General features: G+C 53.5%; 1 protein-coding gene across 1 annotated transcript in view; it reads left to right on the plus strand.

Moving 5' to 3' along the window:
- The window catches only part of CORO2B (coronin 2B), a 68,925-nt gene that overhangs the window by 47,023 nt on the left and 6,601 nt on the right, over positions 1-15,301 (plus strand). The window contains exons 3-9 of the mRNA XM_004711944.2: positions 8,742-8,891; positions 9,344-9,508; positions 10,227-10,343; positions 10,996-11,100; positions 11,697-11,793; positions 13,633-13,745; positions 14,033-14,123. Of these exons, the coding sequence (XP_004712001.1) occupies positions 8,742-8,891; positions 9,344-9,508; positions 10,227-10,343; positions 10,996-11,100; positions 11,697-11,793; positions 13,633-13,745; positions 14,033-14,123 (838 nt within the window). The remainder of the gene's footprint in view (positions 1-8,741; positions 8,892-9,343; positions 9,509-10,226; positions 10,344-10,995; positions 11,101-11,696; positions 11,794-13,632; positions 13,746-14,032; positions 14,124-15,301) is intronic.

Raw genomic sequence — 15,301 nt, forward strand, 5'->3', positions numbered from 1 at the left:
CCTGCCCACTCCCCCCCCCAAACACACACACACACACACACACACACTCCAGCCCCAATACCTCCTAGAACCAGGAGGAAGCCCATTCTTCTCCGAGGTGAGCGGTACCCCCAAGAGACCTGGCCGAGGCCACCCAGAAAGGGCCTGGAGCCGCAGAGGAAGTGGCAGTGGGTTCAGTAGCTGAGCAGCCAGACCCAGGCGTCCTCAGACCTCAGTTCCAAGGCCGACCCTGTCCGTCCGTTCCCAGCTTGGTGGCTTGGACAGGCTTCTTTAGGCCTCTGGGTGTCCTGACCGCTCTATACAATAGGCTTCCTTTGGGGGTTTTCAGGACAACTCAACGAGCAAAGAAGGGTTTCCACATTTAGCAAGAGCCCCATATATACCAACTGCTCATCTCTTACCCACATTTGACAAAGACCAAAAGGTTAGTTAAGTTGCCTCTGTGAGGGGTGGCAGGAGGACTGAAAGGTAGAGGCCAGGATCCCTGGCCAGTGGTCTCCCCCTCAGTGTCTCTCCATCCTGGGTTGCTGAGCCCCTAATGGGCCCCTGCGGTCCTTATTTACAAAGCAGACTCGTCTGCATACAGGACATACACTCCGAATCCAGGAAGAGAAGTTCCCCAGCCAGTCTGCCTTCCACATCAGGACGAGGGAAGGCCGTCCCCAGTGGTATAGCCCACCAATAGCCAGAGTAAGGGCTGGCCATGCCCCCAGATGGTGGGGTTAAGTCTGCTGGTGCTCTAGGCTTTTTGACTACCGGGGTTCATCCACATGGATGTCTTGGGTGTCTGGTCTGTGCTGGCCCTGTTCTTCTGGCCAGAAGGGACCATCAGCGGGAGGCCTGGAGGATTGTCTATGACCCCCAAACAAGCAAAAGCACAGACGCACTATCATGAAGTCGATTCTGCCTCACAGGGAAGCCCATCGGACAGAGTAGTACTGCCCCTGTGGGTCTCCGAGGCTGTCGGTCTTCCCAGGAGCAGACAGCCTCATCTTCCTCCCACTCTGTGCCCCAAGACTCACATAAAACTAGTCTGGAAGCTTTCATGAATATTAAGTACGCATCCTTAAGTATTGCTAAGTGCTTGGTAATCCCTACTGTTTGTTTATGTTCGTCGAGTTTTCCTGGGGAGAAAGCTGAGGCTTTCCACGCCTCTGAAGATTGACCGTCTAAGAAATCCACTGGGTCACTCTGAGTCAGAATGGCTGGATGGCAGGGAGCTTTGGAGTCTCCATAGCAACCCTGTGGTACAGATATAATTAGCTTTCCAGATGAAAAGATGGAGGCTCAGAGAGGCTAGGTAACTTGGCCCACGTCTCACAGCGCCATCAGGACAGAGCCCGCAAGTAAGCCAAGCTTGTCAGACCACAAAGCTCCGGGTTCACTGAGCAGCCTCTCCCTCCCGGCTGTGCAGGGACACTTGGTTCTGTAGCTTTGTTATCAGCAGCTTCACCTTGGCCTTGACTGCGCTGTGTCTACAGCCTCCCTGCTAAGCTGAGCTCTGTGCATGGACGGATGGTCCCCAGAGTGTCTAACAGATGTGATCCGGGAGGGGCCGTAACTGAGTTAACCTGGGCGCTGGCCTGAGGACCTGTGCCGGGGACAGTCCCAGGCACAGCTGGCTTAGAAGGGAGAGCCTTTTGCCACTGGTCCCCACCACTTCCTTCCAGAAATCCGCTTTGGTGACAGGATTTGATGGGGTTTCCTGTTCAATGAAAGTTGCTTCCCAGAGCAACCTCTGGGCCCATCTAGAGTCGTACCCCCCAACTCCCCATGCTCCATCTGCTTCTCGATTCCAAATCCCTTGGAGACTGAGGGGTCACAGTGCCTTTCCCTAGCTACTTTGGCCACTCAGAACACCAGCTCCTCCTCTGAGCTCCTTCAGCAGCCAGTACCAACTGTAGCATAGAGCGAACAGAGCCCAGTCTCCTCCCCAAAGCGTTCCTGTCCAAGCCAAAGCCGTGGAAGAAGATTAACCCATACAGACTTCTCAGGGCACACACAAGAAGACAGAGGCCCAGGGAGTGAAGGGGGCTGACATGTGGGACACTTGATCCTCCACTTCCCCCAGGCCCGCTACATTTCAGGCAGCTGTGCAAAAGCTCTTCTGACTGCTTGCTGCCTGCCATCCTAGTCCAGGAGCCAGAGCCAGGGACCTGACACCTGAAGTTCCTCATCACCCCAACTTAGCCCCTGGCTGCTGAGGCCACGCCCCGTGAATCAGCTCACTCCGCATATTTTAACCCCCTTGCTTCTAAAAGGTACTCAGGATCCATTTATTTTCCAGCTGAGAAGTCAGCGCCTCAGAGAGACAAACTGTCTTGTTTGGTTGGCTAGTATGTAGGGATGGAGCATCACTCTGTAGCCCCCACCTGTGGGTACCTTATCTGACACCTGAGGCAGCCCAGGGACACCTCCATCAGCTTGGCTGCTCTGCAAAGGTACGTGGTTCTGAGACAGTGGCATTTTCTGGGACTCTGGCACCAAGTAGGGTTTCTTTGGGGCTGAGTGACAAAGTGTGACCCAGGTAGCTCCTGGCCTTCTCTGCCGCCCTGCCAACCTGCTGCCCACCAGCCCCCTGTAATTTCCCCCACTCACAATGCCTGAACCCACTGAGACCACTTAGGGGTCTCTCTGCTCACCCTTCCCCACCCGTCACCTCAAACGTGCTGCGAGCACCCCCTCTTATCACTCCACTCCCACCCATCCCCCCGAGACAGGCTTCCAGGCCTCTGTGCTCTGTGGGTTCTCAGCCTCCACTGCTTGAAAGCGCCCCACTGTGCCTGGGTCTGGAGGAGGCCTCAAGAAGTGATGTGGGATCAATCAGCCAGCCCACCTTCCTCTCTCCAGCATCTTTGCCCAGGCCAGAGGGACCTGCCCTCCCCACTCACAGTTTATGCACAAGTGGGAGCCACTGTTGGCAGGTCCCTGCCAACCTGCCATATTTGTCCACTGTCTGCAAGATGCAGAATGCGCTGTTCATTGACTGCTCCCAAATGCTTCGCCACCTGCCCATGCCATTCTGGGCACACGGGCGCACGCGCGCACTTAGTATTCCTGAGAATGAACTTGAATTCATTGTCCTGGAATCAGTCCCAAGCCATAGTGACCCTATAGGACAGGACAGGGTAGAACTGCCCCTGTGAGTTAACTTAACTCTTTTTTGGAGTAGAAAGCCTGGTCTTTCTCCCAAGGAGCAGCAGGTGGTTTCAAACTGCCGACCTTGCAGTTAGCAGCCCAACTCGTAACCCATTACATCATCAGGGTTCCGATTCCTAAGGACGAAGGATGAAGGGCAAATTCAAACGGGGTGGCATGTTGACGTACTGGCTGGCCAAAGGACCATCCTCATTGTAAGGAGTGCTAAGGAAGGACTCCCAGACTCTGTTGATGGCAACAACGACAGCTTTGGGGGACAAGTTCCCAGTGACTATTAAAAAAATTTTTTTTAAGGAAAGCTTGCTCGGGACCTGTCTTACAGGAACACTCACACTTGGGCATAAACGTGGATTACAAAGAGAGTCATCAGAGATCTAATTAAAATAAGTTAAAGAAAGGGAACTAATTGGGCAGGACGGAAGCCTCCATCATGGCTGTTGTTGACGTCTGTCACAGCCCTGTTATGCAGCAGATGGCTGGTGGCCACTTTCAAAAACAAAGCCGGCTTCACATCAGAATTTCTCATTCTCACGGCATCCAGACTTTCTGGATCCATGGAGGCTGGATAAACCCCTGACGCTATTACCTGAGGCCGTCTTTAAACCTTTCACCGAAAACATCCCCTGGAATCTTCTTAAAGCCAAGCCATAGTTTCACTCTTTTGAGAGATTTTTTTTTTTTTACCAAATATCAACAACATTGATTGATCAAAGTGGCGCCATCAACTCAAAAGATTGAAAACGTAGAGGATAATGACTTGATGTCAAAGCTGGGGGTGGTGGGGGGTGTAGATTGGGGAGGGAGAGCCAGTTCAGTAGAGGAGACTGAGGATGGTCCCACCGCCTGTGGTCAACACCACTAATTGTACACGGAGAAACTGGGAGAATGGGTAGGTCCTGTCTGCTGTGAATATTCTCAGCAAAAGCACAATAAACTATACACGTTTCTATATATCACATGTGGAATAAGGTAGCTTTATATGTAGTGGTAAAGGAGCACTTGGTGGTGCGATGGTTAAGCGCTCCGCTGCTAACGGAAAGGTTGACAGTTCTAATGCCCCCAGCGACTCTCTGAGGGAGACTTGGAGATGTGCTTCTGTCAAGATGACCACTAATAAAACCCTCTCAGGCAGTTCTCTGCCGTGTGGGGTCCTCAGAGCCCAAATGGACTCTTCCACACCCAGCAGCACTGTGTAGTGGCATGGAAGGATGCTCACCCTCTGCTAGTGAGAAAGCAAGTGGCAGAGCAACATGACTGATCACATTCCTGTGAGGGGTTAGGGGGGAAAGTCCTGGTGGCACGGTGGGTTAAGTGTAGGACTGTTCACTGGAAGGTGGGCTGTTCAAACCCACCAGCTGCTCTACAGGAGAAGATAAGGCCGTCCGCTCTCATAAAGAGTTACAGTCTCGAGCCCCACCGCACTGCCACTCGGCGACGCCATAGGACACGGTAGACCTGCTCCGGTGGGCTTCTGAGACTGGAAATCTTTACTGGCGAAAAAAGACTCTCATCTTTTTCCCAGGGAGAAGCTGGTGGTTTCGAACTGCGGATCTTGCAGTTAACAGCCCAACACTCTATCCTACACAGTTGCTATGATTTGGAATCTACTCAACAGCAGTGAGGTTGGGGTTAAAAAGAAAAGAAAAAGTGTGCATGTGTGTGTGTGTTGTGTGTTGTGTCTAATGAACCCAAACATTAGTTTTCCCCACTCAAGGGGGGGCCACCTTCCTCTAGGATGTTTGGTGACAAGAGAAATGTGTGTCTTATTGATGATGTGAGTTGTCTACACAGTACCTGTCCCCACCCCACCTTCCTGCTTGTCCCGGCCAGCCCTCATCTCTGAACACTGATCCTCCTGCACAGGGCTGTCAGGGAAGGACCAAAGGGCATGCGGGACTTCCTTTTATATCATTCCCCACACTGCCCCCTGCCTTGCCACGCGGGAGGCTATGTGAATGTGTTAGACTTTTCTAAAGGGTTGGACGCAGGGGATTACAATGAGGATGAGAAAACATTTCAAAGTATCTCCTAGTTGCAAACTTAAAAAAATTTATTCATTACCTTTCATTTGAACGACTTTATTGATATAATTCACAGTTAGTTAAACATATTAAAAAGAGTTATGCAAGCTCACTACCATCCTTTTTAGAGCCTGCTTTCTTTCTTGTAATCACTAACACACCGACCACACACACTTAGCTGCCTCTAATGTTAGACCTGGTCCTGGGTATATTTGACCTGCTGATTCCAAAAATGGCACCGATCTCCCCCCACAGGTCTAGTCTCTGTGATACAGAACATATGCCCTATGTCACTCCTCACCCTGCATGCCCATAACAAATCAGGATATTTTAATCTAGTGTTAGCTAGCCTGAGACAGAGGAAGTGCACACGGGCTTTATTTAAAATAGTTTGTTTTGTACTATTTAGGGCAAGTTATACATCACATGGTGTCCTTTGAGCCAAAGATATATTTGAACAGTGCAAATTACATGAGCTTGGAGTTTTCCCCCAAGTATGACTTTGCTTTCATTAGGAACAGACTAGTAAGCCAGTCCAATCTGTTATCTTTAAAAGGATCCAAAAGTAAGAATCACTGGTGGTGCAGTGGGTTAGGTGTTCGACTCGGAACCACAAGGTCAGTTGTTCAAGCTCACCGGCCACTCGGCAGAAGCAGGAGGAGCCTTTCTGCTCCCATACAGGTTTACAGCCTCAGCGACTCATAGGAGAATCCACGGTCCCAAATGTCACTGTGAGTCACAGTAGACTGCCTGGTGTTCAGTCTGGAACAGCAAATAGAGATCCAAATGTCCTGAAGCCTAAAATGGGTCAGTGAGAGTTCATCCCCCTTTAATAAAAGTAAAAAGGCCCAGTCTTATTATAAGATGGCACAGCTTCTCCACCTGTGCACAGAAACTCTTAGAAGAAAAGTTAGACCATTCCTTATAAAGAAGCTTGGCGTCAACCTCACCTCTGAAACATTTAATATGAATTATCCATTGGCTTCTCTATATGAAGATATGTTCTGTAATGTTTACTGTATAATTTAAAGAAGAAAGATCAGATCTTCAAGATATTTATGAAACTTGCTGTGAAGGCTTTCGTTTTCAACACTCTCAATTGCCCTCCCACCTCCCATAGCTGTGTTTTTTACTTGCCCACTCTCTCCACCTGTGTCCTGGCTTTTCAGTGTGCAACCTGTAGGCTTTGTATACGTAGCACAGGCTCCCAGAGCAAAAAGATCTAATCCGTCCGAACTTAACTATGACCCTGGAGGGCAGAGAAGAACTGCCCGTTGAGTAGTTTAATCTTTAAAAGGCTGCGGAGTGACCGATGGACTGTGTAACCAATCAGCCACCATGGGTCCATATTCAGCTTCCTGTGGGAGCCCTTACTATCGAGCTCCTTTTCAAATATTTCTTACCTATTTTGTGTTATCTTGTAGTTCGTGGGTCTGAATTCTCATCATATTTAGAACCAGGATTATAAAGTAATAAATTAGCTTAACTTAATAGCTGAAAATATAGTGGAACACCATATCTAAGAAACAAGAGCGGTTGTGGTCTATCTGATGCCATTTTCTGAGTCAGAGCCTCACATAATCCCAATACCAGGCCTGAAAAACAAGGTACCAAGAAAAGAATGTTCGTTGTTGCTGGGCTGTGTGTTAGCTCCCCATTTCCCTCCAACTTCCCCTGCCATAACCCCAAGAAACTATTAACCCAGTTACTATCTATATAGATTTACCTATAGTTGGTTTGTTTGTTTTTAAGTAGGTTTTTGAAACTGATTTGCTGGACTGAGGATGGTGCCTGCAAGAACCCATTGTCATTAAATCCATTCAAACTCATAGAGACCCTTGAAGATAGAGTGGAACTGCCCGCCCCATTCCCCCCACCACACACAAAGGGTCCCCAAAGCTGAGATCTTTACAGAAGCAGACTGCCATGTTTTGCTCCCTTGGAATAAGTAGGTTTGAACTGACAACCTTTTGATGAGCCACTGAGCACTTAATTGCCAGGGCTCCCAGTGCCTGTCAGGTGACTCTCATCATAGATCGAGCCTGCCTTTCTTACTCGGAAACTTATCACGGGTACACATACATGAGCTGGGTTCTCAGGGGAACACCCCACCCAAACACCAAACTCACTGCCTTCAAGTCCATGCTGACTCACAGTGACCTTAGAACTGCCCCTGTGGGTTTCTGAGGCAGTAACATTTTTTTAATAGGAATAGACAGCCTCATCTTTCTCTCATGTAACAGCTGGTGGTTTTGAACTGCTGGCCTTGTGGGTTAGCAGCCTACTACACCACCAGGGCGCCTTCAGGGGGACATGGGTATGGGAAACAGTCCGTTCCAGTCTAAAGGAGAGCACTGGTCCTTTGGAGGGAGAATTCTCACCTTGCATGTAGGAGACCTGTTCTCATTCCTAGCCAAGTGCAGCCACCGCCTGCATGAAGCTTGAGTGTTGCTGGGAGCAGATATCTCCAGAGCTTCCAGAGTTAAATACACGGCGGAGACAGTCTTGTTGGTTTACTTCTAAATATCAGCCGATGAAAAACCAGTGGGTCAAAATGCCGGTCTGATGCCCAAGCAATCGTGGAGTTTGGGTTTGTGGCCCATGGGTTTGTCAAGAGTCGGGGACAACCAACCCTATGGTCACTCACCCCACCAGTCTATGGGGAAAGCCAAGAAGGAGAACCCATCGCAGGATTTAATGCTCTCTGTGCACCCCCACTTTCCATCCTTACGCCCCTGTCCACAGAACTGTCTTCGTCTCGTATGTTAATTCATAGCGTTCAGAATTATCATTGACTAGCTAATAGGGGCTTTCATCAGGAATTAGGACAACACAAACAGTCTAGAAGTGGGCTTCGCACTAAAAGATTGGCCACCTGAGTTTACTTAGAAGTGCCTTGGAAGACCGGCCTGGCAATCTGCTTCCGGAAGATCGGCCACACCCACGGGCTGCCAGGAGTTGGGTCAATGCCCCCCCACACACAGTGGAATTCTGGGATTGCAGAGCACCGCTCAGCTCAGCCTCTCTCTGGGGTCGGGGGTGGGGTCCCTCTGCCGCTCCTCTCTGCAGCGTGCTCCCTTCTGCAGCTCCTCTTTCTCTGCTGCTTCATCAGCGTCAACAATGGAAGCCAGCCAGGCTCTGCCCATGCGTTCAGTTCCAGCCCCAGCATCTTGCCGCCCCTCGGGAGGGGCTCTCAATCTCCCAGATCCATTTCCTCTGCTCGGTGGTCCCTTTTGCTGTCAGGGAGAGAAGGTGCTAAGGCAGAGCAGAGAGTGGAGAAGGCAGACTCTCTTAAAGGAGTGCAAAGGGGAAGCAGAGACAGGCTTTGCTCTGTGGCTCGATGGCTGAGCTTGGTGGGACCTGGCCTCCCAAGACAAACACACATGGGGCACCCCCACCCTCCTGCTCCCAGAGGCCTCAGCCAGGCCTCTCTGCCTGCTGCCCTGAGCCAGGGGAGGCCTCATCGGGGAGGGCCTGGTATAGAGAGCAAGGGTCCCCCCGGGAGCTTCTGGCCTTGGCTTTGGCCTTGCCCAGCCAGCTGGGGCCTCTGTCCCTCTGCAGGTGCGGATCTGGGAGATCCCGGAGGGCGGGCTGAAGCGGAACATGACGGAGGCGCTCCTGCAGCTGCACGGGCACAGCCGGCGTGTGGGGCTGGTCGAGTGGCACCCCACGACCAACAACATCCTCTTCAGTGCCGGCTATGACTACAAGGTGCGTGGCTCAGGCAACGAGGCACGCAAGGGTCTCTTGGGAGGGCCTGTAGGGAATGCTGTTGTGTTTCTCTAGCATGCTACCCAGGATTGTCACATCGTTCATTCATTCATTCGCTGCTGTGCACCCCAGCGCCCCAGTCTCCTCCCCAGAGGCTGGCGGCACCCTGACTGCCTTCTCTGGCAACTCCATGCCCACATGTCCAAGGTCACTGCCCCCAAGGGGAAATGGAACCAGCAGGGCTGCTGTGGCGCTCCCACCCCAGCCCCCACTTTGGTTATGCCCTTGCTTAATTCAGAAACAACTCAGGCTGGGTCCGCACAGTGGTGGACCATGCCCCTTGCCCCCAAGCCCATCCCAGGCTCTGTGGGAAGGGAGGGTCCCTCCCTGGATGTTGGCTGCCATAGGGGGCCGACCAGGGCTCCTGCCCTCCTGCCCACCCGCCCCCACAGGTCCTCATCTGGAACCTGGACGTGGGAGAACCTGTGAAAATGATCGACTGCCACACGGATGTGGTGCTCTGCATGTCCTTCAACACAGACGGCAGCCTGCTCACCACCACGTGCAAGGACAAGAAGCTGCGTGTCATCGAGCCCCGCTCTGGCCTCATCCTGCAGGTGGAGCCCTGGCTTTGTGAGGAGGGGGCAGAGGAAGGCCCCGGGCCGGGCCGGGAGGGAAAAGCTGGGCCTGTAACAATTCACCACAGCCTGGCAGCTGGGAACAACAGGACATCTATTTTCTGGGAATTCTGGAGGCTACGAAGTCCCCCTACTACAGAGGGTCTAAGGTTCTGCCTCTTCTGCCTCCTAGTGAATTCTAGTTCCCTTGGCTTGTAGCCTCATTGCTCTAGTCTCTCCTTGCTTCCCAGTCTTACTCACTTACTGCCTTCACATTGATATGAGCCCTGGAGGCACAGTGGCAGAGGGGGTTATGGTTCGACTGCTAGCCACAAGGTTGGTGGTTTGAAACCACCAGCCCCTCCACAGGAGAAAGACGAGGCTTTCTACTCCTATAAAAAGTCAGGGTCTGGAAAATCCACAGGGGCAGTTCTACCCTGTCCTATAGGGTCGTCACGAGTATCCTGACATAGCCACTGTGATCTCCCTGTCCTATGAGGGTCCCTGGAGTTTGGGGAAGGAGACTGCAAACAAGATAATCCAGGGTCAACTGCGCATCTCAAGACCGCTAGTTCCATCTGCAAGAAAAGATCCCTGACCTAGGTGCATCTGCAAAGACCTCCTCCAAAGGAGGAAGCAGAGTCTTGCAGGAATGTCTCTGAGAAGCGGGGTGCAGCCCTCTGGGGCGCTGCTCATCCTGCCCTCTTGTCCCCTCCAGGAGGCCAACTGCAAAAACCACAGGGTCAACCGGGTGGTGTTCCTGGGGAACCTGAAGCGCCTCCTCACCACTGGTGTGTCCAGGTGGAACACGAGACAGATCGCCCTCTGGGACCAGGTCAGCGGCTGAAAGTCCCACTTGGGTCTCCGTGCCCCCCACCTCACCCAGAGCAGAGGTGCCAGGCTGTGTCCCCAACAGTTAAACAAGGGACGTGGACAAGAGGCATTGTGTGAAGGTCTTTGAGGTAGTGAGCTGCTGTGTTCTGGCAAGAGCTGCCACGGACACAGCAGGCCAGAACGGGGGGGGGGGGGAGGGGGTAGAGGAGCAGAGGGAGGGTCCGGGAGCCCAGGAGCTGCCTGCTGGGCTTTGGATGACGAAGCCTCCCTGGGCCTCCCCAGACAGAGGTCGTTTCTTCTGAAGGTCAGGAGCCCGGCAGCACACAAGCTCCTGGCATGCCACCAGCTGAGCTTCCTCTGCAGAGATGGGACACACAAGGGCTTTAGGGATGAGGGCCAGCCACACCTGCCAGATGTGGCCAAGTCCAAGATGAGCTCCAGAGAGATCAAGGGCAACTCAAGGCCATGGGCCCGGGTGCTGAGGACAAGCCCTTGCTCCTGTGCTGGGCTGATTTTGACAAGCAGGAATTCTGCCTTGTCCCCACCCCTCTGACAGGTGCCTGGATGCACTGGTGATTGAGCTCTGGGGGCCAGGCTGGGGTTGGGGAGAGGAGGTGCCAGCCAGGCCGGTCATGCCCCTCTCCTGCCCACAGGAGGACCTGTCCATGCCCCTGATCGAGGAGGAAATCGACGGGCTCTCCGGCCTCCTGTTTCCCTTTTATGACGCCGATACGCACATGCTCTACTTGGCTGGAAAGGTAGTGAGGAGAAGGGGGTCTGGGGTGCCCTATGGGAGACCCCCATTGTGCTCAGGCTTCTGCCTCCGGGACCCCTCCCCAGTCTACCCCCACCCCATCCCAACACCTAGCTCAACAGGACGGGGAGAGGCAGTAGGCTCTGTGGGGCCTTCTGGGCGCTGAGCACGGGGTGCTGGTTCCAGTCTGCGTCGGGGTGAAGAGCCCGCGCTGTAGAGCTGGGCTGACCTCTCTGTCCTCTCCAGACCCAGCCTCTGTCCCTGGGCACCAGCCTCCCCCTCGTCCCACGGAATAAGGGGCTCCTTCTCAGCCAGCGGCCATGATTCCTTAATGAGGGTCCTTGGAGCGGCTTCCACCTTGACACACGGATCCAAACCGAAATGAATTAGCTATGGCGTGTGAGGCCCCCGCCAGGCATGTCTGGGAGGATGTCAGAGCACTGGTTAAACACGCACACACGCACGCGCGTACACACACACAGTCCACCAGGCTCTCCTTGGCTTTCTGACGGCCTCTCAGGCACAGTGGGGGCTCTCTTCAGCAGACCCCTGGTCAGTTCCCTCCCCACCTTGCTCACCTCCCTCTCTCCTTGCCCCCAGGGGGACGGCAACATCCGGTATTACGAGATCAGCCCTGAGAAGCCCTACCTGACTTATCTCATGGAATTCCGATCTCCAGCTCCACAGAAAGGTCTAGGTAAGAGGAGCCCAGAGCTCTCTGACCTCTCCGTTCACCACCCCCACCCCCACCCCCACCCACCCCCGTGCCCATCACAGGGAGCAGTAGGGCATAGGAGGAGTGTGGCACCACCGCTCCTCAGAGGAGTTCGCTTAAGCCAGGGGCTTCAATGCTGCTGAGCCTCCGTCTCCTTAGCTGTAAACTGGGAGCAGCGGATCAGCCCTGGCTAAGCCCCTCGCCCACTTATCGTGAAACTCAGACAAGAACTGGGGGTGCTTGGCCCGCGCCCATCGTTTCACAGGGGAGACGCTGAAGCCCAGAGGGAAGTAATTTGCCAGGATCACACGGCAAACTAGCATCAGAACCAGGATGAGAACCGTGGACAAGTTCCTCCCCAGCTCCAGGGATGCCAGAGCTGGAAGGCGATGAGAGTCCACCTCAGTGACCAACAGCAAAGCCCCAGAGATGGGCCCGAGGTGCCAATGACCTTTTCATTGGCTTCACCTGCCCCAAATGTTCTGTCACTCCACTTCCCTCACCTTCTTGCCTTCATCATGTCACGTAAGAAGCCGCCTGGGCTTTGGAGTCAAACCTGGGTTCCTGTTTGACCTCATTAGGCACTTAGCCTCCATCCGGCATCTCAGTGTCCTCATCTACAGAACAGGGGATCTCAAACCAACCTTGCAAAGTTGTTGTGAAGATTCGAGACTGTGTGGACAAAGCCCCTCATAGATCACTTGGTTCTCCTGCTGCTTCCTTGAGTTGTCCAACAAACCCTTAGTGGATACCACCTGTGACTTAGACCCTGTCCTAGCCCCTGTGCTAGACCCTATAGCAGGCCCTATACAAACCCTGGGCTTGACTTCGTACTAGACCCTGGGATGCCACTGTACACAAAACAGAACATGACCTCTCTCTTGCGAGGCTTCCATTCCGCAGGCAGACTATAAACAAGTAAGTAAGAAAAATTACCAGATGGTAGTAAGTTCTAGACAGAGAATCAAATGGGTTGTTTGGACAGAGAGGAACTGGGGGCCGCTTTTAGATCAAGTGGTCACGGAAGGCCTGGCGGTGGAGGGAGGTGACTCCCAGCCAGAAAGAGTGGTGGATGCAGTCTACACCCAGGTCTGTCTGATTCCAAAATGTGTACTCTTGAAACAGAGTGTTCCGCCTCCTGGTCATGGGTGCGCAGGAGGAACATGGCTAGTACAAAACCCACGGGGAAAGAGAGAGAGAGAGCTGAAAGACACAATAGAACATAAACTTTGTGTTCTGGGAGCTAAAGCTCTGGGATCCCAGAAAATAGTCTCCCTCTTTTTTTCCTTAGTTGCAAGGTCAGTGGTTCAAACCCCACCAGCCACTCCAAGGGAACAAAGATGAGGTTGTCTGCTCCAGTAAAGATTCACAGTTTCAGAAATGCAACAGAACCCTTCTGATCTGTCCCGTAAGGTCACTTGACTCGATGGCAATGCACTTTGGAGGACCAGAGACACTTAGGCTTAGGAAAGCCAGTTCATTTCAGAAGGCGGCGCTCTGTGGCCCTGATGCTGCCTTCTTTCTCTGTCACTTTGAGCAAGCCCCTTGCCCCTCCGACCCGCAAGAGTCTCCTCTACAAAAGAAGTGAACAGAACGCACATCTCTGTGCAGACTTTAGAGATAGGTCTTGCGGGGAGGGGCTGATTTGAACAGTTACCATCCAGAGACAGACCCTGATTCTAGAATCTCCAGCCCACCCGCTGCTGTCTGCCTGGGCCAGCACCTGCCACCTCTGCCTTTCCCTTGGCTGAGGACATGGAGGAGGAAGAACACGGAAGGGGGGGTTCTGAGACCCCATGGCAGCCATGTGTCCATCCACAGGGGTCATGCCCAAGCACGGGCTGGATGTGTCGGCCTGCGAGGTGTTCCGCTTCTACAAGCTGGTGACGCTCAAGGGCCTGATCGAGCCCATTTCCATGATTGTACCCCGGAGGGTGAGTGCAGCAGCCTGGCCTCCCAGGGGCCCCTACATTGGACCCTAGCTTGCAGGCCGGGGGAACCCAGGGAAAGGGAGGACCTGTGGACTGAGATCTCCAGGTCCAGTCTGCAGTGGGGAGGTGGGCAGTTTGGCCTGCGAATGAATACAGGGTGGGGGTCGCCAGCAGGGGACACCAGCGAGGGCAGGAAAGCAGGTGGCATGGTTGGAGGTCTGGCTGCAGAGCAGGGTTTTCTCAGCAGCCCCCCACCCCATCTGTCTACTCTTCTGCTCCCTGTTCTGCAGTCGGACTCCTATCAGGAAGACATTTACCCCATGACGCCAGGAACGGAGCCAGCTCTGACCCCCGACGAGTGGCTGGGAGGCATCAACCGAGGTACCCAAAGGCGTGGGCATTGCAGCAGGGTACCCTGCTGAGGGCATTGCCCAGACCTCTCCTAGGTCAGGGCCTCCAGGTGGTCCCAGAAAGGCTGCCTTCGCCATAAATCCTGGGACTCGTCCCCCCTCTGCCCCAGGGCTGACTCTCCCCACCCCCGAAGATAAGGGTCGGACTGGAGGACTCTGGTCCCTGCCAGAGACTTGCAGCTCTAGGGGTCAAGACCCCCTCTTTGCCGAGCTGGCACTCCTATGCCGAATGGAGGCCAACCCAGGCCACCGTCCTCTCCCCTGCACTGGGGCTGCCTTCCTTCATGCTCCTTTCCTTCTTCCTGAACCCCCCCAATCCTGAATAAAATCCCCCCAAATTAAAATGAACTCAACAACAAGTGTTTAACGGAGAAAAAGCACAGCCTGCCCTGAGACCATCGACTAGATCCCAGACTCCTTTGCTCCCCATCTGCATGACCATAGCCGACTGCTCCCTGATCCCCCATTCCCTCCTCTGCGAAGTGGGAGTGCTTGGCACCTCCTTCGTGGGCTCTTGGAGATCCAAGGATACATTCCATGCACAGACTCAGCACCACGCCGAGCATGTCGTGACCGCTGGGACTACTGTTGCCCTACTCAGCATCACTGAGCCCGGGCCAGGCGCCATCACAAAGATCTGCTGGACCAGTGGTCTTTAACCTCGCACAGGGGCGGGCGTGGGTGAGGAGCACCTACTTGTTCCTCCTTCTAGAACAGCGGTTCTCAACCTGTGGGTCACAACCCCTTTGGGGGTCGAATGACCCTTTCACAGGGGCCGCCCGATTCATAACAGGAGCAAAAGGTCAGTGCTGAAGTAGCAACGAAAATAATTTTATGGTGGGGGAGGAACTGTATGAAAGAGTCGTGGCATGAGGAAGGTCGAGAACCACTGTTCTAGAACACGAGGAACTGTATGAAAGAGTCGCAGCATGAGGAAGGTTGAGAACCACTGTTCTAGAACCTGCTTCTCTTTGACATTGAGCCTATCTGTTAATAGAGAAGATGGGCTTGCCCACCAGAGACTGAGAAAACCAGGAGGATGTGGTGGGAATTGCAGACAGTGTGGGCTTAGTGGTGTCTGAGCCCAAGTTGGTGACCCCCAAATGTTGATGTGTCACCCTAGGGTTCCTGGCATCTGCCTCCCCCCCC

This window comes from Echinops telfairi, unplaced genomic scaffold, assembly GCF_000313985.2.
Source record: "Echinops telfairi isolate 266 unplaced genomic scaffold, ASM31398v2 ScPeMD7_7475;HRSCAF=8513, whole genome shotgun sequence".
NCBI classification, from domain to species: Eukaryota; Metazoa; Chordata; class Mammalia; order Afrosoricida; family Tenrecidae; genus Echinops; species Echinops telfairi.